This window comes from Spermophilus citellus, assembly GCF_964194105.1.
Source record: "Spermophilus citellus genome assembly, chromosome: 1".
Lineage (NCBI taxonomy): Eukaryota > Metazoa > Chordata > Mammalia > Rodentia > Sciuridae > Spermophilus > Spermophilus citellus.
The window spans coordinates 4,059,691-4,083,538 of NC_138182.1; the positions used below are offsets into that span (position 1 = coordinate 4,059,691).

General features: G+C 43.3%; 1 protein-coding gene across 1 annotated transcript in view; it reads right to left on the bottom strand.

Moving 5' to 3' along the window:
• Positions 1–23,848, bottom strand: part of MYO16 (myosin XVI) — a 539,332-nt gene that overhangs the window by 265,205 nt on the left and 250,279 nt on the right. Inside the window, exons 6-9 of the mRNA XM_081300676.1 lie at positions 23,561–23,685; positions 20,056–20,181; positions 11,801–11,876; positions 9,326–9,479 (exon numbers count right to left, since the gene is read on the bottom strand). Of these exons, the coding sequence (XP_081156802.1) occupies positions 9,326–9,479; positions 11,801–11,876; positions 20,056–20,181; positions 23,561–23,685 (481 nt within the window). The remainder of the gene's footprint in view (positions 1–9,325; positions 9,480–11,800; positions 11,877–20,055; positions 20,182–23,560; positions 23,686–23,848) is intronic.

Here is a 23,848-nt window from a genome sequence, read left to right on the forward strand (position 1 = left end):
TTCCTGCCTTGTCGTGCTAAGAGTTGCTCTCTTCCTGTAATGCAAGGCCACTTGGAATCTGCAGGCCACCTATTACGTATAGGGTTGGAAGGGACGAGAAGGACACAAACAGCAGTGCTTACAGACAAACCTTCCCTGTTAATCAGGAGAACGACACTTCTTCCAAAAGCCTGATCTGGTTAGATTTGCCAGATTCAGCAAATAGAGATTCGATCTTTGGCACCTACTTATCCTAAATGATTGGCTTTTCTGAGAATTCAAATCAAACTGGGTGTTCTGCATTTAAGTAGCAACTCTATGCTCAGTTGACCAATACATGCATTTCAGTGGGCAGGGTAGTGGCTATTGGGGTTTGAAAGTGTGCATGTCCCCAAATTTATATGTTGAAACATACTCCCTAAAGCAATAGTGCCCAGAGGTGGGACCTGTAGAGGTGACTGGGTCAGGAGGGTGTAGCCCCCAGGAATGAGGAGTGAGGCCCTTATAAAGGTCTCCAGAGTGCTGCTACGTCCTTCCACCATGAGAGGACACCACAGGGAGTCCCTGAGGGTGGGGAACAGGCCTCACAGATGGTGAATCTGCCAGCACTTTGGAAGTGGATTTCTCAGACACTGGAACCGTAACAGCACCAAGAGCCTTTGAGCCTGGGCCCTCCATCTTCATGCTTAGTGGAGCGTAAGCAGCGGCCACTACATCGCTGGCCTCTGCTCTGTATTCAAAGTTCTTGCTGACATCTCACCAAATCAAAGTTGAGCTCCTACTGCTTGTCCTCGAGGAGACTGCTAGGTCACAGGATGTCAGATGGGGGCTTTCTTGGCTCTCACTTGCATTTAAACGAGACTCTGAAGTCACGCTGTGGAGAGGATGCTCTGCTGGGGAGCGTCCAGTTGGGACCTGAGAAGCTGCCGCGGGACACCCAGCTGCACCACCTCAGTGTTGGTGTTCCCTGATCTGGTGATGCGTTTCCTTCTTCTCTCTTACCTATCACTTTTGCCTTTGCTCTCGCTTCCAAATTAGTACTAAAACAAACACTGTCTCACATAAAGAGACTGTCCTTATTGTCTATTGATCCAACCTGCCAAATTCAGCAGCTGCTCGGACACATAATGCCTTCACATTACACTGCTTGGTCTCTTCTCTGCGGATTTCCCACTTGAGAGCCACATTTGTTGATCAGGAGAAACTGAGCACTACCCACAGTTAGAAAAGCTACATGCTCCTTTTTTGGGGAGGAACCTACGAACCCGGGGCTAAGACAAGCAGTAATGATCTGGTAAACTTCTGAAGCTCAATCACAAAGCATGAGGCTCCAGGCTGACCACACAAAGCCAGGGCATTGCTAAAGAATGAGACTTCGCTCCAGATGCCCCTGTGCTTAGAGGGGGACAACATCTCCCAACAAGACCCACCTTCCCTCTGGTGTAAGGCCCGGCACTGCTAGAGCAGACCTGCACGTGCGTTCTTCATCCACAAAGCCGCAGAGGACCATGAGTGCTGCTGGTCACTGACAATCCATGTCTTGAACAGTGAAATCTACTCCGCAGACACAGGCTGGCACGGAAATACCCCGTGGGTGTGTGTTTTAATGCTTGTCTCACACATCCCCAGGATAAAAGGGTAATCAAATCCAGACTGGCCACCTCCAGCCACGGCTTTCTTGACAGCTACACTAGGGGCACTGATGGTTGGTTCTATGGCCACCACCGGTGGGAGTCTCACTGGACCCAACCTGCAGTGACGCCGTTTTCCTGGGAATGGTGATCAAAGCCACGAGGGCTGGGAAAATGCTCAGGTCACTGGGCGTCAGCAGCACACTTTAAGGACCACTGTCCAGCAGGAGAACAAGAGACGGGGGCAGAACCAGAGGGCCAGGGGACCAGTGGCAGGAATACCACTGTGCCTCAGCATCACGGTAGACAAACGTGCCTGTCAGTACCACTGATGCAAGCGTCTCTGTCCAAAGGACAAGGGACATGACCAAAGGAGCATCCTCATGAGTGGTGTCCAGTCAAGCACTGGAGGTTCTCCCTTCCACAGCCTGCTTCTCCTAATCTGACAGCAAGGCTGGCGTGTGCCAGGAGGCTGGGAACAGCCAGGCTGTCTTCCTGAGCCAGAGTTCCCACCTCAGGTTGCTGAGCGAGAGCCGAGTCCCGAGGCCCCAACTCAAGACACAGCTGTCCCTAGCTGTGTTCGAAGCTGTTCCATTCCAGGATTCTGATTCTCCTTATACCAAATGTGAATAATTATGTTTTTACATCCTGAAGCACAGAGTTTGATGGGAATGAGGAGTAGCCTGCCTTTGGCTATGCAAACCACGGGTTTCCACATGGCAACAGAGGCCTCAGGAGGAGCCCTAGCACAGTCAGAGCTGGCCATCTTTGACAGATGTAAGCTGAGCCTGCCTCGGGACTGTGGCTCCACGGATCCTCACAAATGCAGTCCAAGCCAACGTGACGGACGCCTTCCCTTAGGTCAAGGAGGGCATGCACGCAGTACGGCTCACACTGTCCACTCCCAGGTCCCACAGGTGGGCTTCACCACCAGCCACTCAGCCAAAATCACCCTACAACCAACCCATCCAGCAGCCCCTTCTGACCTGTGGCCTTGATCCTGCTCGCTGGCCTCTTCCCAGCCCTGGTCTAACCTCACAGAGCAGCATCGTGTCTGCGTCCACAGTGCTGGGCACTCAGGAGCCCTGCTGCAGCCCGACAGCCCCGTCCCCCCAGGCAAAGCTGTTCCTCGCTGACAGTGGACTTTCTCCTGGGAACACACCATTTTCCCACATGGCTGGAATCAGGTTACAACCTTCCATCAAATGGACGTTGGTCTCAGCTTTAGGTGTCTTTGCTGATGGTTCACCAATGAAAGATGAATGAAGCGTGTCTTCCTCCCCCCTTTCCTTCCTTCCTGGTCATTCCTCAGTCACATACTGGTCTAAGTGCTTTATAGATACTAACTAACTGGTCATCACAAAAACCTGGTAAGATAGTTATCACTATTAACATAGTCACACTCGAATGAGCTGCTGTATAATCCGGGTGCTGACCACCAGCCTCAGTGCAGACTCTGAGGTCAGGGACCAAGGCCTCAACAGGACAGTGCCACTTCAGACTCCAGCCACAGGGCGGTAGACAGGGTTTAGGCCCACACTCCTGACCAACCAGCTATAATTCCTAGGAGTCCCACAAGCCCCTCAGGTTTGAAGATTTGCTGGACTGACTCCTAAACTCATAAAGAGGTTTGTTTTTTATTTCCACTTTTATCATAAAGCTACCAACTAAGCAAACAGACACATAAGGACAGGCCAGGGGTCCCACAGGTAGAGCTTGTGTGCCCTCTTCCTGGGCAACAGGGCATGTACTCTCTGGTCCACTAGTGTGCTCATCAGTCAGGAATTTCCAGTAAGCTCTGATGTCTGAGCTTCTGCTGGGCTTCAGGGCACAGGCAGGATGGGCTCAGTTACTGGTCAGGGGTTTCAGCTCATCCAGTTCCTTCCCCTTCCTGCAGCCAGGCTGGCTCACGGGCCTGAGCTTTCAGACACATGGCAGCACTTCTGGCATGGCCAGCCACCCTCATGTAGACGTGGTGTGACCCAAAGGCACAGGACGAGGGAAGGAGACACTCCTGCTCCTTGGGAAATCCCTTGGATTCAAAGCCTCCTTCCCAGTGACTATGGACAAAGCCCAGTCAGTTCCCTTGCTGTACAATGCCCACATTTGTACTTGAGCAACACCTCACAACAAGGTTGAGTAAATGGTTCAAGGTCATGGAGCCAGGAAATGGCAGAGCCAGGATCTGAAAGAGGACTTGGAGATTCAAGAGTCTCTGTCCATGGTACCTACACCATGGGGAGCTCAGACTCTTGGGAGACCAAGGTCAAGGAGTCTGACTCAAGGGGAACTCAAGGACAGAGAATAATGGTCCCTGTGTTTCCATTTCAACACGCTCTGGCTGACAGGCGAACGGACAGCCATTGTGCTGCACAGGATCTGGATGCCATCACTGCCGTGGAGGGCAATTTCTTTCTGACTAAGACTGTCTTCTTCAGCCATCACACTGAATGATCATCCCCGGCTAGCAGGAAGCAAAAGGCCACTTGGTTAACCATGTTCCACACTGAAAGCTGACAACAGCATCGAAGCTCAGGTCACCATTTCCTCTTTAAAGTCAAATCAGGAGCTCAGAATGGCAAATTAACATGGTCACCTCCCTTAAACAGCTAAGACTGAGCCCATGTGTGTGACATGGGTCAAGTTACTGAAGCTCCAAGCTGCACACAGGTATATATGAAATAGACGTGGTAATAAAAAAACACTTTAGGTGCCATTTTTAGTACTAAATTTCCCATGGAAAGCACTTCAGTAACTGCAAAGCTAGCAGCTGTGGACAGTGTGGTTGTTATAAAGTGAACACCCAGTTTCTGAACAATCTACTCTGCTTAGGCATTATGCAGAATTTGCATGGATTCTCTCAGTTTCCATGAAACACACCGGTGGCCACACAAGTTGGCACCTATCAAAACCTCTCAACCCTGAGAAATCCTGGAAGAGGAGTTCTCCCTTTGCACCCCAGAGGGCCCATCCTACAGCAGTTGCTTCATTAGCAACGATGATGGTAAAGGGACCCCGGGATGTCTCCAGGGCCAGAACAGACAACACAGAAAGGCTCCCAGTCAGAGGTCAAGAAGGAACAGAGGGGAGGAAAGCGCGGATTTCAGGAAGAGTCATGCAAGCTTAAAGAAGAGAAAGGATGCCTAATAGTCCAACTTTGTAGATACAGTGTATTTAGATGGAAGGACCTTTGGTGTTAAATCTAACCCGCACATTTTCAGACATGAACTTGAAAGTCAGGCAACACAGAGTGACCTTAAGAATTTAACTGGCTAGAAGAGATCTTTGAAAACATGAAATATGAGCTAACCCAATAACAGGAATTTCCTATTCATTAAACATCTGAAGACGGGCAGCTGCTTCCAACAGTGGGACATGGTAGAACTAAACTTTTATCATGACCAAATCATGATTCACTGCACAAAGCCTTACAGAACAATAAAGAAGAGTCACAGTGAGAAAGGCATTTGACGTGTGTGCTGAGATTATAAGGTAAACTATTCTAATCTTTCTTAAAATCTAGGCAAAACCTTCTGGGAAGTTGTAAAAGAAATACATCAGGTTTATAATGCTAAAGAAAGGAAGCTGGGTTTCAGTGGACAGAGGAGAGGACGGGCAACCATGGCTCAGAGGAAGGAGCACATAAAAGAGTAGATGCAATTTAATACAGTGACAATGTGCCTCCAGTTTAGACAGAGCTTCCCACTTGATGTGCACATGACTCAAAGTGCAGATCGCGCTCAGGGCTGGGTGCAGCCGAGCATCAGCATTTCTTCCAAACTCCTACGTGAAGAAATGCTGCTGACTCATGGGCCACATTTAAACAGCAAGAATTCAAACTTTCTCAAAAAAGCAAAGACCCATTAAGACATGGACAAACTTACATCTCTAAGGCCATAGGAAATGGAAGTCAAAAACTCCCTCTTGCAGGAGGTCATGTGGAATGGTTTGTGAAAGTCTTTCTAATGTTATGCTTCTCCTATCAGTGAATATGCACAGTTCTTTCTTGGGCAAAATAATGAATTTAAGGAGCAATTGACCACAGAGAAAAACACTCATATTTCAATCTGTACTTGCTTTTCCACTTCTTCTTTGCATTTACATTTCTCCTGCACTTTCCTAAAGCCAAGGGGTTTCTGCAAGCCGCTGGAAGACCAGGATGCATACTTAAAATTCAGATTGTCAGTGTACTCAAGGATGCACTTGGTTTAAACCAGTGGAACTGAAGTTGTCACCAAACAAAAGCCTTTGTTCAAGTCAATGCAGGCAAGAAAGTTTGCAGAAAACAGAAGTGACCTTGAAGCAAGCAGAAAAATATAGTCGGCTCCCTTCCCAGACCCAGGGTGAGCCTCAGACTGTCAATAACTGGGGTGGGAGAAACCCTGCCTTTTAAATGACATGTGAGAGATTTTTCAAAGAAACATATATATATTTCTTGTAATTATGCTAATTTTCTGGTTTCTTTCATAAAGGAAAATTCCCAACACATTTCAAAAATTTGTCCAAATCAAGCACCACTGTAAAATGAAATACACTAAATCAGTAAGTACTATAAATATATATACATATTATTATTATTATTATTATTGTCAACAATACACACATTTTTTCAGCTTCTGAGAAAGTCTTGTCTTTCATAAGCAACAGAGAGAATCCTCAAACACTCACGTTTCTCCTCAGGCAAAAACAAGACCTGGAGAAAACATTATAGAAATTTTTGAATTTTTTGCACTAAAACAAGTTGTGTTTTTGAAATGTGCTTTCTTCTGTTTTGTATTTATTTATAGTTCTCTAATGACAATGAAAGTAACGAGGTAAAATGTCACAATTAAGAATTATAAAGAGAATTTCAAAAGTTCTTAGGCGTGACCTATAAACAAGACAGGTCAACTTGTAATTTTCTCACGGAGAAGTGCTGTTCGGCTCCTGGCAGCCAAGGAAGCAGAGAGAGAAGGGACCCAGAGACAAATAGTGTTAAGTGAAACAAAATTATCATTGAGGTTTTTTTGGTTTAATTTTTTATTCTAATTCTAAAGAAAGATAACAGTAGATTACAAAGGAAAGCAGGCAACATCAATATGTAATGTATTTCAAAATTTCCAAGCTTTGATCAGGGATGTAATGAGAAAAAAAATGTACTTAGGCCATTTACTTAATTGTGTGGAACAAATAAGTCATTGATTGATCAGTCTATTTATAAACTAATCTGTTGTTCAGTCAATAATTTTTTAAAAAGTGAAAATCATTGGGAAGACTGGTTGTTTGGGTCTGTTTTACTTTTTAAATGAAACAGAAACCAGAACAATACTACAGACACAACGATTGATATTGATCTACAACAACCATGTTTTCATTTTGATATTTCCTAACTTGGGAGCCTACAACGCAACGTCATCCTTAGAGTGGGACCACGTTGGGTGTTGATTTTCATATTTACATCTGGAGAATAAAATCCTTCCACCGCAAATATTTGAATCATTCCTCTTTCTCAGTGATATCAGTGACACAGGAATGTAAGAAGTGTGGTGTGTTTGTCTTCACTGCTGTGACTAGAACAACTTAGAGGAAGGATAGTTTATTCCAGGCTCACAGCTTCAGAGGTTCAGCCATGGTTGGCCAGCTCCCCCGCTCTGGGCCTGCCTGAGGCAGTTTTGCTACCAGGGATTGAACCCAGGGGCACTCAGTCACTGAGTCTCGTCCCCAGCCCTATTTTGTATTTTACTTAATAACTTACTGAGTTACTTAGTGACTCACAGTTGCTGAGGTTGGCTTTGAACTCACGATTCTTCTGTCTCAGCCTCCCAAGCCACTGGGAGTACAGGCATGCGCCAGCAGGCCCAGCCTGAGTCTGAGTTTTAAGGCTTTCTTTTTTTCTCTCACACATGTGTGACACCATCCCCTGACTCCCCCCACCCTCCACCCCAAAATACAGGAGAGTGGCCCGGCGGGCAGCAGTCAGGGCCTGAGGTCCACAGCTGGGAGACAGACACTTGTGCATCATTTCCTAGCTCCGTGGCTGGGAGATGAGAGAACCTCAACAGGGCTTTGAAGACAGAAGACAGCAGTTTACGAAAGATCTCTGCTCTGCATAAAAACCAAGCTCCTTTACAATAGGATTAAAATATTAAACCCAAGGCAAACATACTTTAGCATTAACTAGGGGATGCTGCACTCTGGCCTGTCTATTACCCAGAGCAGTTTTAAATTAAAAGTGCTTTGCACGCCTGGGAGGCAGGCACTGAAGTGAGAGTCTCCCCAGGGTCCACTTGGGCATCATGATGGCCTTGTGACACTCTGCACAAATGCTCTCTTCTTTTCCAGGAAGGGAGACTGAGTCATGCTAATCCTATGCCTCCCTCCACCCCTGGGGAGCTGAAGAAGAATCTGGGAAGAGTGTTCCTGCGGTCCCTCTGCTGTTCACGGAGACACCTGCCTGCTCAGTGCACAAGCTGCCCCTCCTCCCTGCTGGAGGCTTGTCAGGAACCTCCCTCGGGAGCCCTGATCTGGCTCGCAGGCTGAGTGGGTGAATCTCCTGAGTGATGGTGCAAGCGTGGTGCATGTTTAGCCATTCTCCAGTGTGCCACTTGATGATCAGGTGGGTTCTGCCTGTCTTCATCGTCTGTTTCTCAGATGGCTGAAAACCCAGAAGGCATATTTATTTGTCGTCCTCAAATACATTAGACAGAATCTTCACTGCCAGACAGGAATCAGGTTCAGAGAAAAGAGTGATCCCTCAAGTCCCCCCTGCTGGAATGCAGCACATTTCATTTCAACTGGAAATGTTTTTCTTTCTTCGAGTACTGATTTCCTCTGTTTTTGAGATGCAATTCACAGAGCATAAAATCCACATCTTCAAAATGTACAGTCAGTGTAGACTTTTTACACTCTTACAGTTTTACAAATTGGTGTTACCACTGCAATATCTACTTCTAGAACATTCCACCACCCCCCAAAGAAACCTGTCATCCATTAGCAGTCACTCCTTATTTGCCCTGGAAACTGCTAATCCACTTTCTGTCCCTAGGGATTAGCATGTTGTGGGCATGTCCTATGTGTGAGTGTGTGTGTATAGAATATAAAGTCACGTGCTAACACCTGTATGGACATATCCACACAATATGCACACATCCATGCTAGTGAACGGGAGCTCTGGAAGAGAAACTTTGATCATTGTCTCGTGAGTTAAGCAAACACTTCTCCCTCAACCAACGGAACGTTAATTGGAATGTGTTATCATGGGCTATCTCTGTCTTCTTTTCAGACCTTGAACCCAATAGCAATTTCCATTCTGGCATTTTGCATTTTCAAGCAACCAAGCATCTTGGGAGATACTTTAGACAAGAACAATCAGTTTCATGTCAAGAAAGGACATCTGTGTGTTTTCATTTCCTCTTTGGGAAAGTCAGCCTTCAGGGCAGCCTGGGACCCTCAGGGTGAGTTTAGCTAGAGTCTAGCAGAGTGTTTAAAACCCGGTGCGTCTCCTGACTCCTGAAGTGGAGCCAATAACTAAAACGGTGATGTTTAGGAAAAGCCAGGGGTTCTCAAACTGTGCTCAGCTGCCACTGCTGACCACTACTTTTTGGTAAACATGTGATCAACATCTCAATATTTCTGACTTTTAGTGGAGAGACAGGCTTGCTGCTGGCAGTGAGGCGACGGCTCCCTAGAGAGTGGCGGTGAGAGTCCGCACTTCCCAGGGAGCAGCAGACACTTACAGCTTGCTGGACAGTGCAGGGAGGGCGGGCACGATCTCCTCGTAGGGCTCCTCTTGGGCTAAGGCAGGGACAGAGAAGGGCTCTTTCATTTTCTCTTCCCAGGCAATTTCGGCTTTCAGCAGCATCTCCTCGATCAACTCAGAGGCGGCGATGTCTGTAAGTAAGACACAGTGAGACCGTCAGACACAGCCGCGGTGGTGGCACAGAGTCCCCACTTTCCGTCCTTCAGATGAGGCTTGAACGCTGAGCTTACCAGGCACATAGAATAGAGCAAGTGTTTACAGTGGGGACATTTTCAAAAACTATCTTACATCGATGACCTATTTAACCACAAATGAAGCAACATAAAGACAACTTGTACTGGTTGGTGACTATAAAACAGAAGATCAGGGAGGAGCTAGGTTTGGAAGACCTGCCATTTCATCCTAGTAAGCCTCTTCTTGCATGTTGGGGAGCGTGGACCAACACAGTGAAACACTTCAGCAAGCCTGGGTTTTGATAAAAAACACCTCCTAGATGCAACTCAATCGGACTAATCGCGGAGATGTACAAATAACTCAGCCGTGTTATCTGACAGTGGTTCTGGCCTCGCCATGATCTTTCTTGTTCCATTGGAAACATAATTAATACATTTCTTTCCAGATCACACCCAACCGTGATATCTGAATATATCTGGACAACAATATAGATGCACAGCAATTTAATTTATACTTAGCAACCACTGACACCGACACTTGGTAGATCCTGGGGAGAAGTTCACGTTAATACCAATGAAGAGCCAGAGGTGCCAGACATCCTTTTTCAGCCCCTGTGATTCTCTAAACCATAAATGTGAGCTCCGTGGCTTGGTGGACTGGTCAAGGTAACTCAGGTGCCATAAGAAGAGACGGATGCCAGAATCTGACCATTACTTGCCTCAGATTAAACAGCACACATGGGAAGAGGCGGAGGAGCTCTGCTTCCTCACCTCGGGATACCAGGTTCCCATCCCACCCTGGAGCTCTGTTGATGCTCACTCTCCCCTGACATTCTGTCTTGTCACCCCAAGTTCCAGAAGTGCAAAGTGATGAGAATATAACGCAGTCCGGCTGAGGACTCATCTGCTCAGCCATCACGTGGTCCAGTTTCTGTCCTCCACGCTCCTCTGTGACCTGCCCAAGGGTCACGTCTTCCCCTGTCTGGGAAAAGCTCTGAGCAGGAACGAGACAAGGTGCTCTGCTCACAGAGCAGGAGGTACAGAGGCGGTGCCCACTTCCAGGAAATGCACCTTTTTAAAGATGGGGGACAGGCTACAACTTTCTTTACCTTTCCAGTATTTGTTATTAGGTACCCTTTTCTAGTTAATGTCAGGATTAAGGTGAACTTTCTTTAATGTTGGCTTGATTGTAAACTTTGAGACTACTACTCCATTTATAATTCTATTGTTAGATCTTCTATTTATCTTAGCAGAAAAGACAAAGTAATAAACATTAAACAATGAAGCTTAGTTCCATTAAATAAGAAATGAAGCAAATCCCTCATCCTGGCTTAAATTGCTAGTTTATCACAGTAAATCATGCTCCTACAAGTAATTAAATATAAAATCTCTAGTGTAAAGGACTTTAAAGGAGGTCTAGCAACAGGGAAAATACTGATGTATTCGTTCAGATCAACTGCTACCTTTAACAGTTTTGTATTATTATGTTACTTATGCAGGACTTTTCTCTTTGTGTTTGGAATTCCTCTATTTTTAATATTATGGAACTAATAATGAGTAGTTACTTTGTTAAATTCCAAAATCTACAAAACTAATGTGGCATCCATTAATTAAGTATATGAACATATAAAAAGAGGAGTGATAAAAAGAATTATAAAAACCTTCAAAACAATATTCATTAAAAATAAATAAGGGGTTAGGACTATAGCTCAGTGGTAAAGCGCTTGTCTCTCATTCGTGAGGCACTGAGTTCGATCCTCAGCACCACATAAAAATAAATAAAGATACTGTGTGTTCATCTACAATGAAAAATATATATTTAAAAAAATAATATTAAGTCAATATTTTAAAGTTTAAATTAGCATGAGAGTGTTAGTCTCCATTTCTTGTGGCATAAATATATGTGCAGAAATAAATACTATTATTGTTTTAAAATACCATAACAAATATGCACATATTTGGTTGGTATCATGGGAAAGTAATAAAATACTGGTAAAATATATTTTAAAGTAAATGGCACCAAGTGAATCACCGCCTGAAGTTCAATGCACTAGTAATGAAACGCAAGAAAGGAACCGACCAGGCACGTGCTCCTGGACATCCTCCTGACATCACCTGGGGATGCACAGGAGGTTGTGGCCTGAGCGTGGACTGCAGAGATCTCACCAAGCTGCAGCTGTAGCCAGCTCTCCTTCCCTGGCTGTGTGAAGGAGCTGAGCAGCGTCAGGGTTAAAGGAAGACAGAAGACTCCCAGGGGTCCAGCCCCACTCAGCACCTACCTGAGGGCTTCTCTTCATTACAGTTCACGAGGTTTGGGTTCGCCTGATGCAGCAAAAGAAGTTTCACCAGGTTTGTCTGAAATGTAAAGATGATTGAAATAGGAAACACATTGCCAGACACTGGGGAGTCATTAGTAAAGGCCACTTCGTTTTCAGGCAATGCCACATACTTGCACCATTTCAGCAATTTATGTATTCAGAAGAAAAAAACATTTATTGCATGAGGGTTTCATTGTTTAGGACTTGAAGAGGATACTTTAAACTGTTCAAGTTTCTCTTAGAGAATTGTATGCAAGACATTATATGTCACATGATGCTTTGTTTTTGTTTTATCCATTCATCAAAGTCCAACTTATTGGTATTGTCCATTCATAACGACACCGAGGACATTATAAATCTAAAGTCACGTTCTACAGTTAGGAAAACTCAATCTCATGTTATAAGACTGAAGAGCTTAACGAGAGATTTGTATATCTATTGAAAAATGCATACCACACAAAGTGCATATGTATTATTTATATAACGTGAAAGATCAGTAATTAAATAACTTTCAATGTCCCCAACTTTTAGAACTGTCATTGGTAGTGTCTTTGTGTATTTCTCCCCATTACTGCTCCCTTCCTATTTCACCGTGTTGATCACTAGAATGAACTTTGGGTTACTAGTATTTTTTTTCATTTGGTTAGCAAACACATCTAGAAGGATCCCTAATCAACATATTGCTTAATCTTTTATGACCATAATAGAAAATGCAACCCTGGGCTACATATTTTTCTATGTCTTCCTTTCAAGGCATACCAATGCATTTTTTTAGAATCATGGGAGTTGTTGAGTTAAACTGTTTTATTCTGTTTCCCGACTATGTAGAATTGCATTGTAGAAATATATCACAATTTATTCACCTTCCTTTTAGTGGACATTCAAGCTACTTGTAATTGTTTATTTAGTTTTGCAAATAATGTTCTTATAAATATTCCTGCTTATCTCTCCTGGTGCACACAGGCAGTTGGTGTGTACTTAAGAATAAAAGGGCCAGAATGTAGGGAGACAGGGCCAACGTCATGGGATGGCTCCAATTCTTCTCAAAAGCGATTATTCAACTTAACACTCCCACTCCAAACAAGAGCCCCTGTGGCTCCACCTGCCTGCAATGACTTTACTGTCAGACATTTCAAAGTTTCTAGATTCTGCCATTGGAGAATGGATCACTGGCTAAAGGGGGTGCTGCTTTGGAGATGGTAGCTATGGGATCTGTCTGGCTTTCTTTTTGGTCTAGAATTAAATCCTTGTGGTGTGATTTCTGGGGATTTGCCATTTTTGTTTGAAGCTTTCAAATTTGTCGTCACAACACTGTTGGTGATTGTTGCTGTTTGAATGCTGCGTCCCTTCTAATATTTCAATCCCCCTTGCAGAGGCATTAAAAGATGGGGCCATGAGGGGTGATTAGGCTGGAGGGTTCTGCCTTCATAAATGAATTCATGACCTTACAAAAGGTCTGGAGGCTGCCATCCAGATCCTTTTTTTGTTTGTTTTTTGTTTGTTTTTTTTATTCTTTTTTTTTATTGTTGGTCGTTCAAAACATTACATAGTTCTTAATATATCTCATTTATCCCTCTCACCTCTTCATCTCCTCCAGGTGAGGACACAACATTTGGCCTACAGCATTTGAGGCACCATCTTGGAAGCAGAGACCCAGGCCCTCACCAGACTCCAAACCTGATAGCACCTTGATCCTGGTTGACTTGTCTTAAGAACAGTCAGAAAGACGTTTCTGTACTTTATAAACTACCCGGCGTCTGGAACTTCTCTACCGCAGCAGAGATGCTCTAAGACAGCTGTGTCCTTGCTCTGCCTCTCCCCTCCTGTATTTTCAAGAGCTGTGCTCTTTACCTGGTTATTGTTTCCTCTGCATGCACAGTATCAGCCAGTTTTTGTGGTCTTTTGTTTCTCTCTCCCTCTATGGACAAATATTTCTAGAATCTGGTTCATCTAAATCCTTGCAAGAGTCAAGGTTCAGTATTGTTGATCCTTTCTATTACACCCTACCTTTACATTATATTTCAACACTTCTTGTTCTTTTAAAACCCTTATTTCTAATTCTCTCTTATTTTATTAGACCTCTGTAAATTTTATAAGTTGAACATTTTACTCATTATTAATTTTTAAACTCTATTTTATAATGCAAGCATCTATTATGTTTTACAATGTGGAAGGCTGTGGATTTCCATTAAACCCTTTTTTCCCCTCTATTCCATATAGAATATAGACAAGGTATTTCTTTCATTGCAATGCTGTTCCAAGTGTCTTTAAATTGCTGTTATGATTTCTCTTTTGGTTTATAGAGCACAGAGGGGTCTGGGATGCCTCTTACTTCTGTGATACAAAGTCATCACCATCATTCTCACTTGCTAAGTGCTGGCAGGCGGCCACTTTTCCTAGGCAAGGGCACCAAAATAATGGAATCAAACCACAAAACTAGGAGACCTCAACTCAGCTGTTGGGCTGGAAATTAAAAACTTCTTAGCTGCATTTTTTGATACTGCTTTTTAAAAATCTAAATTCAACAAAATGCACAGACAAGAAGTATGCACTTCTATATTTGAGCAAACCTGAAACCAGCACCACAATTAAGACCTGGAACATCTTACTTAAAGGTTCTCCTTACAAGAAGTTTTGAAAAGAGTCTGAATTTTATTATTTAAGTTCTTGGATTAATTTTTCAATTCCTATAGGAAGGACAGATAGGATATGGCTGGGATTGCTTCAAATAGATGTGTAACTAGCCAGGGGCACACCTGTAATCCCAGTTACTGAGGAGGCCGAAGAGGAGCATCACGAGTTTGAGGCCAGCCTGGGCAATTTTGTGAGGCTCTCTCCAAAAAAAGAAAGAGAAAAAAAAAAAAAAAAAAAAAAAGAAGGAGGAGGAGGAGGAGGAGGAGGAGGAGGAAGAGGGAAGAAGGCAGGCAGGAAAAAGAACAGAACAAGGGCTATAACTCAATGGTAGAAACTTCCGTAGAATGTGGAAGGCCCTGGATTCAATCCCCCCACCCCCTACCCCCTCCACACACAGACACTGTTAGTTTTATATTATAATCTTAACAAATGAACACACAGCTGTGCTTAAACAACAACCATGTACCCCTTACATCTCCGTAGGTGAGGTCTGACACAGACCTGTTGGGCTGACATCGGGGTGCTGGTGGTGCGGTGTTCCCCTCGGGGTTAGGGCTGGACCTGCTCTGCACGTGAGGCTCACAGAGTCAGCCATGCTCCCTGGCTCCAGGACCTTTCCACCACCCTCAGAACAGGGACTGTACTTCTCTTGGCCGTTTCCACAGGTAGGGTCTCCTCTGACTCAGCCAGGATCAGGTCCTCACTTTCAAGGACCCATGTACTGCACTGGCCCCCCTGGATAATCCAAGAAAGTCTTAGCTCCACATCCTTGATCTCTGCAAAGCTCCCCCTTGTGAGGCAACCCAAGGACAGGGTCCAGGGCTAGACCAAAGGCGTCTCTGCCTCCCCAGTACTTAGGACATCCAGCGTTTCACCTTGAGCATGCCGACCTCTGTGTTCTGTAGGCCCCCAACTACCACTGCAATGTTCTGTAGTGCTTCAGGGCAGAAGTCTTACACACCATTTGTTATGTGTGCACACATGTATTTGTGTGTGTGAAGTGTGTGTGTGTGTGTATATATATATATATATATTTTTTTTTTCTTTTTTGCCATATACTTTCTGTTTGTAATGATACTGGGTACAACCTTAGTAAATTCACCTAGTGGTTGTCATTTTTAAAAATGATTTGGAGCTGGGCATGGTGGTGCATACCTGTAATTCCAGCAGCTATGGAGAATGAGGCAGGAGGATCTCAAGTTTAAAGCCAGCTGAAGCAAAAGTGAGGCCCTAAACAACTCAGTGAGACGCTGTCTCTAAGGAAAATACAAAATAGGGCTGGGGGTGTGGCTCAGTGGTCGAGTTCCCCTGAGTTCAATCTCTAGTATCTCCCACCCCCCAAAAATTGATTTGGGGGTTCTTTTGGAGTATTAATTCTTTTTTCTCATTTCTTAATTGTGTTTTCTATTTCTATTTCTTGTCTTATCATCTTGATTCAAATATGAATGTCTTCTTCAGGTTCCTTGTTTTATCTTCTGTAATATTTTCAGTAGCATCCTTTACCCACTCTGAGCTTCCTGCCCAAGAATCCCCAAAATGTCAATGAGCGCTCCTTTTAGAATTCTCACTACACAATGGATTAGGTCTTCAGTGGTGTGCCCTTTGCTAAAATTGCCACACACCCATTCAAAATTAGTGTTTTGTTTTGCAGAACACAAACTATTTCAGTAATACTAGGTCTTTTTACAGCAGAGTGCTTATATTTAGAAGTTTATTTTGATTTCCAAATATACAGCTTACTAAAGAAAGAGAAGTTTTCTTCCGAGCTGAAAAATAAGGTGTATATATATAGCACATTTCCCAAGAGGGTAAAATAAAGATATTTGTTTATATTAAAGATCTAAGAGATTTTCTCATTTTTATTTTATTTATGTGGTGCCAAGGATCAAACACAGGGCCTCTCATGTGCTAGGTGAGAGCTCTACCACTGAGCCACAACCCCAGCCCCGATTTTCTCATTTTTGAACCATGGGGAAGAAGGAAAGGAAGTTAGGAAGTAATGAATGGGGTGGGGGGGAGAGAAAAAAAGAGAAGGGAAGTCAAAAATTAAATATGACTCCATTTTTCACAAATTAGAAAAAAGAGTAGTAACCCAAAAGATTTTATACCTTTGTAAAAATGTCAGAGTCTAACAATTATGTTGCTCAAGAAAACCTGTCAATCTCCCAACAATCTACCTTTCTCCCTCTATCTGCAGAAATCATTTCAGTCACAAAAGCAAAATGTTTTCTATGTGAAAATCCCCAACAATAAAAGTAATTACATTTTATTTCAGCCCTGTAAAAGTGAACGTTTATGCATGGAATGAGGAATCCTCTCTGCTCAGGAGCTCCGTCCTGACCACAGTCGGCACCCAGAGAGGCCAGTGCCGACTTGACCCCTTTACTCTGGAAGGTCTGCTTGGACCTCAAGAGACTCCTAGGTGAACTTCCTCAGCGAACCAGGTAGTCTGTGCAGCCCGAAGCCGATCCATCTCCACTCTGGGAAGAACTGAGATCCAGCAAATCCTCCAGCAGAGAGGAGACTGATACAGCACACATGTGTGCAAAAGGAAACCCTAATTGTGTGAGATTTGAATTCACATGAGTTGCTGGATCCTGACTTTACTCATTCTTGGGACATTTGCATTTCAGTCCAGTTAAAATGGGCAACATTAACTCCTTGCTGATCACTCACAGGGGCTCTCTAAAAAGTTGGGAAGTAGCAATGCATGCTCACAGCTACCATTCAGTCCCAGTTCTGGCCCTAGAAGAGACTGATTACCTCATTAAGCAGAAAATACAATGTTAAAATCCTCAGAAATTCAGAATTTGTAACCCACTTGAGTTAGTACACCCACACTCTGGCTCATGGCTAAGGTTCTACATGTAACAAGGGAATGTCTCCAACTCTGCAACCAATGCAGATCCAGGGTGTAAAACTAAATAAATTATTGATATTTATTTATAGTTCAACTGTGATTCCTCATTAAGTGAATAGTTCTGTCTTCATCTTACAGAACGGAGGCTCTCTACTCACTTGGGCAGCTTCCATATTGTCCTTGCATTTCTTTCCTACAGCACTCCACACAGCAAACCCATTCCCCCTGTGTCTGTCCCCTCCTTAGACTCCTCTGAGGGGATCTTTATTCCATGAAGGGCCAGGGCAGGTGCTGTCTTTCAATGAGGCACACCTACAGGAGGATCACATTCCCACAGGGGAGTTTGGAAGTCAATTTGTCCCTGTGGAGATTTCCCTATCTGGTCCAGATGCGAGGGGTGGCCCAGCCTGGGGACATCCTTTCCACGAGCAGCCAGTGGAAGCCCAAGGGCATTAGGTTAAAAAAGAGACCAAAATGACACCTCAAAGGATCTAAAGACTAGACTAACCTGTTATGGGAACCTCAGCCCGGCTGACCCCCCCCCAAAAAAAAAAAGGCCAGGATTTACATGTTAGACCTCAACATGGTGACTACCTGCTGAAATAGATTTACATAGAAGTGAGACTCTCAAACCCTGAAATATGCAAGATATAATTGAAATCATCTGTCATAACAAGATCAGGAGATACAGTGTAAACCAGAAAAGATGATTAACTGACAGAGGAATGATTTTGAATAACCATTGTAACAATGCTTCAACCAGCAACTACAAATTCTCTTGAAACCAATAAAAGAATATAATCTCTCAGTTTATAAGAAAGAATCAAATAGAAACCATAGAACCAGAAAACACAATAAAAAACAATAAATAAGATTCACCAACTCATAATTTGATCAGAAATAAGATAAAATAAGACTCAAATGTTGGATTCTGATAAAAAAATCACTAGACTTTTTGTTTTTTCTTTTTTTTTAAAGAGAGAGTGAGAGAGGAGAGAGTGAGAGAGGAGAGAGAGAGAGAGAGAGAGAGAGAGAGAATTTTTAATATTTATTTTTTAGTTCTCGGCGGACACAACATCTTTGTTTGTATGTGGTGCTGAGGATCGAACCCGGGCCGCACGCATGCCAGGTGAGCGCGCTACCGCTTGAGCCACATCCCCAGCCCAATCACTAGACTTTTTGAACAAAAATAACAATATATTTGTCCAAGTTGTCTCTTTTAAAAGCTTTATTGAATCTAGTCCTATTAACTGAGAGCTCATTATCCTATGAAAATAGTTAGAAGGAATCTACTTACTACTATTTAAAGTGTTACTTTCCGATCAACAGTCCAAAAGTCCAGTGGGAAAAAATGAGAATTCAGGTAAAACGGAAGCCTAGTTCCTTCAAGTTAGGGTAGCATTCTGCTGCAATTTAATAAGAATGACATGCTTCCAGATGTAGCTTCTTCAAGAAGCAATCCCTGAATATTACAGGACATTTTGATAATTTACTGATGACCATTTCCTTAGCAAAGCCCTCCATGTTGTGTTCCAGTTGACCAGACTTGCCTGCATGCTGAATTCTCTATTTTTTAGTAACATAAGTTTTCCAACCCTGAGTGTCCCCAATTGCTGCCATGCTAGAAATGGAGTACTGGTGTTGATGGCGTCCTCAGCACTAAGCTGCAACCTCCTGTGGTCAGGAGGCCTGGGGTGCTGGAGCCTGAGGTCAAAGCCTCACCTGCCTGTAGCCACAGCCTCTTATACAGTCCACTCATTCTCACACACAGTTACCTGATGGAAGCACTGTTCAATAGTCTGTTAATTTTGCATACCAAATAAATGAACCCTTTTCAACAGGAAATGTTGTCAAAGCAATGTTCTCTTTACTGGAACATTCTCCAAACAATGTTATTTTTCTATAATGCAGGATATGCAAATGTGTTCAAGTGTTTCAACAAGTGCTTTACTCAAATTTCATGATAGATATTTTGCATTCTGGTTAATATCCAAGAGATTCAATTCACTATAAATTAACTGAATGTGATTTTACCTGAAACTGTTTTGAAATGAACAAGTTTGGTTTAATAGTAAATAGTACTAAAACAGCTATTTTTCATACTATTGCTACTAAGACCTTAACAAAATATTATTCATATTTTAGAACTAGGTTTTTTATATCAGTGAATTATTGTGAGCACTCTATCACATTTACTTATGTAAACCACTAAAGGGTTAGATTTTGATTTTTTATCATGGTATACCAATGCCTAGAGAGAAACTAACTTGTAAATAGTAACTCAAGATATATTATCTGCAGCCCAAAATCAACCTGGAGAGAAAAATTTGCTATCCAACGAAATATAATTTATAGATAAAAATATTATATAAATAAGTTTTAGGTCTACGAAGCAGAGAAAACATAAAATCATTATAGATCTGAGAAATTAGGTTATAAGCCTTATGTTAAGAAAACAGCATTAACTATAAAAGATGTTTATAGGATTTGATTATTTCTCCAGTGATTCTGACCACAAAAGAGCTGTCATAAACCTGTATTCTGGCTTGCACTCACGAAGTTAAATATTTTTCTTTAACTATAAAACATTTGGTTTAGTAAGATAATATCATCAAAAGCCAAATTACATAATAATTAGTACATAATTTGAAACAAAAATTAAATATAAAATTCTGTATGGATTATAAAATGATCCTTGGGAACAATTTTAAAAGGGCTTTACCTGGCCGTACTTGGCTGCCAGATGGAGGGGCGTCCAGTACTGGTCATCCACGATATTGAGGTCCCCACCGTGCTCGAGGATAAGTGACACCACCTCCTTGTAGCCACTTGCACAGGCCATGTGTAGCTGTGAGGAGGAGACGCCCTGTCATTCCACTTTTTAAAAAGAACAGTGACATCAATGTGGTTTATTGAGTTGTATAAAAAGAGCTGTTTCATAAAATACTGGATCTGAGACACAGAGCACGTAAACAAAAGCCCTATGATTTTATTCATTACATGTAAGTGGATAGCATTATCACGCTTTGGAGGAAACATTCTGGCTTATTAAAAACTCTTTTTTTTTTCCTTTGACTCTCATAGTGTGCACATTTTGTCATTCCTATCCTTCCCGAGTTCTTCTTCACTGTGACCTACCTGAATGTTTTAACACACGAGAGGTGACAACAGAATAGTTCACTACTGCCTGACCTCAGGCCAAATCTTCCCTGACTCTAACTCTGCAGGCTGTCCTTGGTGCTGCAGGACGGTTTCAAAGCCAGCACAAAAACTGTGATCCCTGAGATGTTCATGTACTGGTCAAGGCCCAGGACCTGGGGAGGATCAGCTGACAGTTACCATTGAAGATTTCTCCTGGTTTAGTTCTCCACGGAATCTGAAGTTTAGAAATGAGGCCTCAGGATCTATAAAAATGAGATCATAGTTTGAAGCATTTGTTTCTATTTTTTAAGTGGGGGAGCTTTGTTTCTAAGGCCTCGCCCAAAGTAAATGACGTTACTCAGGAAGTGTGTGGTGTGATTTGTTGTATAGACACAGGGAGGAAGAAACCGTCAGGAAAGGACCAAGAGAAAACACAACTTAAACCCTGTAAAACCCTGGCAAGGAGTACTCTTCCTGTTTTTATCATAAAAACAACATATAGTAAAGTGAAAAAACACACCCATGTACACACACACACACACACACACACACACAAAGATGCTATTTACAGAAACACCTGTTTTCTACTTTGGACTAACACTCTTCAGTCTGCAGCACACACTCACATGTTTCATTCTTGTTCTATAAACTTCATTAGAATGATTCATCTAATTTATAGCACAAACATTAAGACACCATGCTCATTCCACGGTTTGTTACACACAGAATTCACCTCGTTCATATTCTAGCAAACAGTGTCAAGAACCATACATCCACGGGTATTGTAGAATTTAGTCTACTTTCTCCTAGAGATCAAGTCTTTCAGCCACTTCTAAATTTATTCTGCATTATTTGAATAATCAGCAAATGATTGTCCAGTTAGTCTACACTATCTGCAATAGCATCTGGATTTCAGAATGCTATACTCTTCATTTTGAGTATAAAACTGACTCTAAAACCAGAGTCAGGAATGGACACTTTAGTTGGTCTGCAACTGCTACTCAAGACCTCTTGAAGTCATGTGCACAAAGCCAACCCCTGCAGGGGAGAGGTGCTTTCCACAGAGCAAAACCTGGTGTCCACTGTTTGGAACCTCGTCAAGGCTTGCCATTGTGTCCTCGGTAGGGGATAAACTAGCACTAGTGAAATGAACAGGCAGAGGGAAACGTGAGGGCTGGTGTTTGTACCCCCTGAATTATTATTTCCCTAGAGAAAGAGGTCTGACAAGTCAAAGTCTGTGACAGAGAGGAAGGGGTGCCACCGTACATAGGCGCTGGTTAAGACAGATGTTCTCAAGAGATTAACCTACTCAGATTAAGCACTTCATTTTCATGTGCTCTGGAACATGGATGGCATTTTAACAGTTGTATCCTTTTCTGAGGCTTTTGTTTACTTTTAAGAACATTATTAATGTAAACTAAAAGGTCTCTTCACAAGGAGCTGCTTTACATGTGGTCATCCTGCTGTACATCTAAGAAGCGAGGGAAGATCTTTACTAGGTTAAGAACCATCTGACTGAAGCCTCTCCCCACTGAGCCTTGTGCTGGTAGTTTTCGTCTTTTGCACATGACAATTCACCAGCTGGGAAATTAGGCCTGGTTTTGAAACCCAGCTGACATTCCAACTCAGAGCACAGAAATCGACCCGCGAACAAAGGCACTTTCTTGTCCTTCTCTCCAACAATACACAGAAAAGCATAGTACATGGTGCACCTTCCAGAAGGAGACTGCCAGCAAGGACGTCGTCACCATAAGAGACACACCTCAGGGAACTGCCCCTCCCTGGAGGCTGTGGTCCCCCAGGGAGCCCCAGCTTTTGTTCACTGCTTCTTTCTTGTCAAAGCTCAGAGCTGACCGCCACAGGATGCTGTTATTACAAAGCAATGATGTGCAACTTTTATGCTATCTGATAAATGGTCACAAGCAATGTCAAAATTGAAGATGGTTGAAAATAATACCAATTTACTGCTCTGTATTGATTCCTTCAATAGCTTCTCTACTGAAGGATACATGAGCCACGGCTGGAGCATGCAGGTTATTTGTCTTTGGCAGTGGTTTTTAAACAAATATAAAGCTGCAATCCTTGTTAGTGTACAGAAAGAAAGGCTCTCTGTTCCTGCTACATGTCAGACAGGACTTTATCACAGGCAAAGAATGGACTATTAATTTAATAGCTCACTTTAATCTGCTTCTGACCACCAGTCCACAGATACTGTCCTCAGAGAGCAAGACCACCAGTCCTCTGAGTAACCGTCCCCTCCAAAGGCTCTCAACAGTCCTGAAGGCAACCGTTCGCTGCTCCGTGTCCCTGTGTGCCCTGGGCTCCTAGGCCTCCCACTCTTCCCATTTCCTCCTTCTCGAGCCTGCCTCCCCTGGTCTCATTTCTGGATGCTCCACTTCTCCCTCATCCGCAGGGTTTGGTTCCCATCCTCTTTCCTTCTGCGCTGACTTGTTGACTTCCTTGGCTGACTCACCTTCTCCTCTTTCTCCCCCGAGGGTTAACACACTTCATCTGTCCTCAGTAAGCCTAACCCAGGCATGCTGAGGCTGGGTAAAGTGTACGGGTTGACAAGGCAAAATTTATTTTGGTAATTAGCATTAGGATTATATCAAATTTAATCCAAATTTGATTGATCAATTTCTAATCTAGTACAGCTGTGCCTGACAGCGACCAAAGTGCAATGGCACGGAGGGTTTCCTGGATTTCTGAACTGAATTAATTTCAGAAGTAATTTGTTTTGCTTAAAGTGAAAATGAGTGTCTCCAATTCGTTATGTCTCAAACTCGCAGTGACAAAGTAACACACAAAAATGATCTTGAACTTGTAGGAAAAGCATGCATGGGAAGAAGGCTTGAAGCAAACACCAACACACATACATGGGTTCCGCCTCGGTGGCAGCCCATGGACTCTGCACATCCTTCTTCACATATTTACGTGCTTTGCAAAATTTCTACGATGAATACGTATTACTTCTATGATCAGCAAAACCTCGGATTGTTTAAAGGTTAAATCTATTCAATTCTGTGTTTCAGGATCAACTGAAATCCTCTATTTAAACAATTTCTGAATCAAACACAGTGACCTACCAGGGTTACTCCTTCATCATTCTTCTCGTTGACATTCCCTCCGGACGACAGGAAGTGCTGGACATCTGTTAGCATACTCATTGGTCTCTGCAGCTTCAACTGGCGCAGGGAGGTCAGATCCACTCCTGGCGGAGAAAGAACCTTTCAATATGGACGCAGAGATGCTGTGGGTTCTGCCCGGCTCGGCTTGCGGGGCATCTTTCAGCATGTTCCGCTGGGGAAGCCCCTTTCCACTGAGGGCGACCACTCTCAGCTCCAGCAGGGCTGCTTCCCTCTGCATGCAATCTA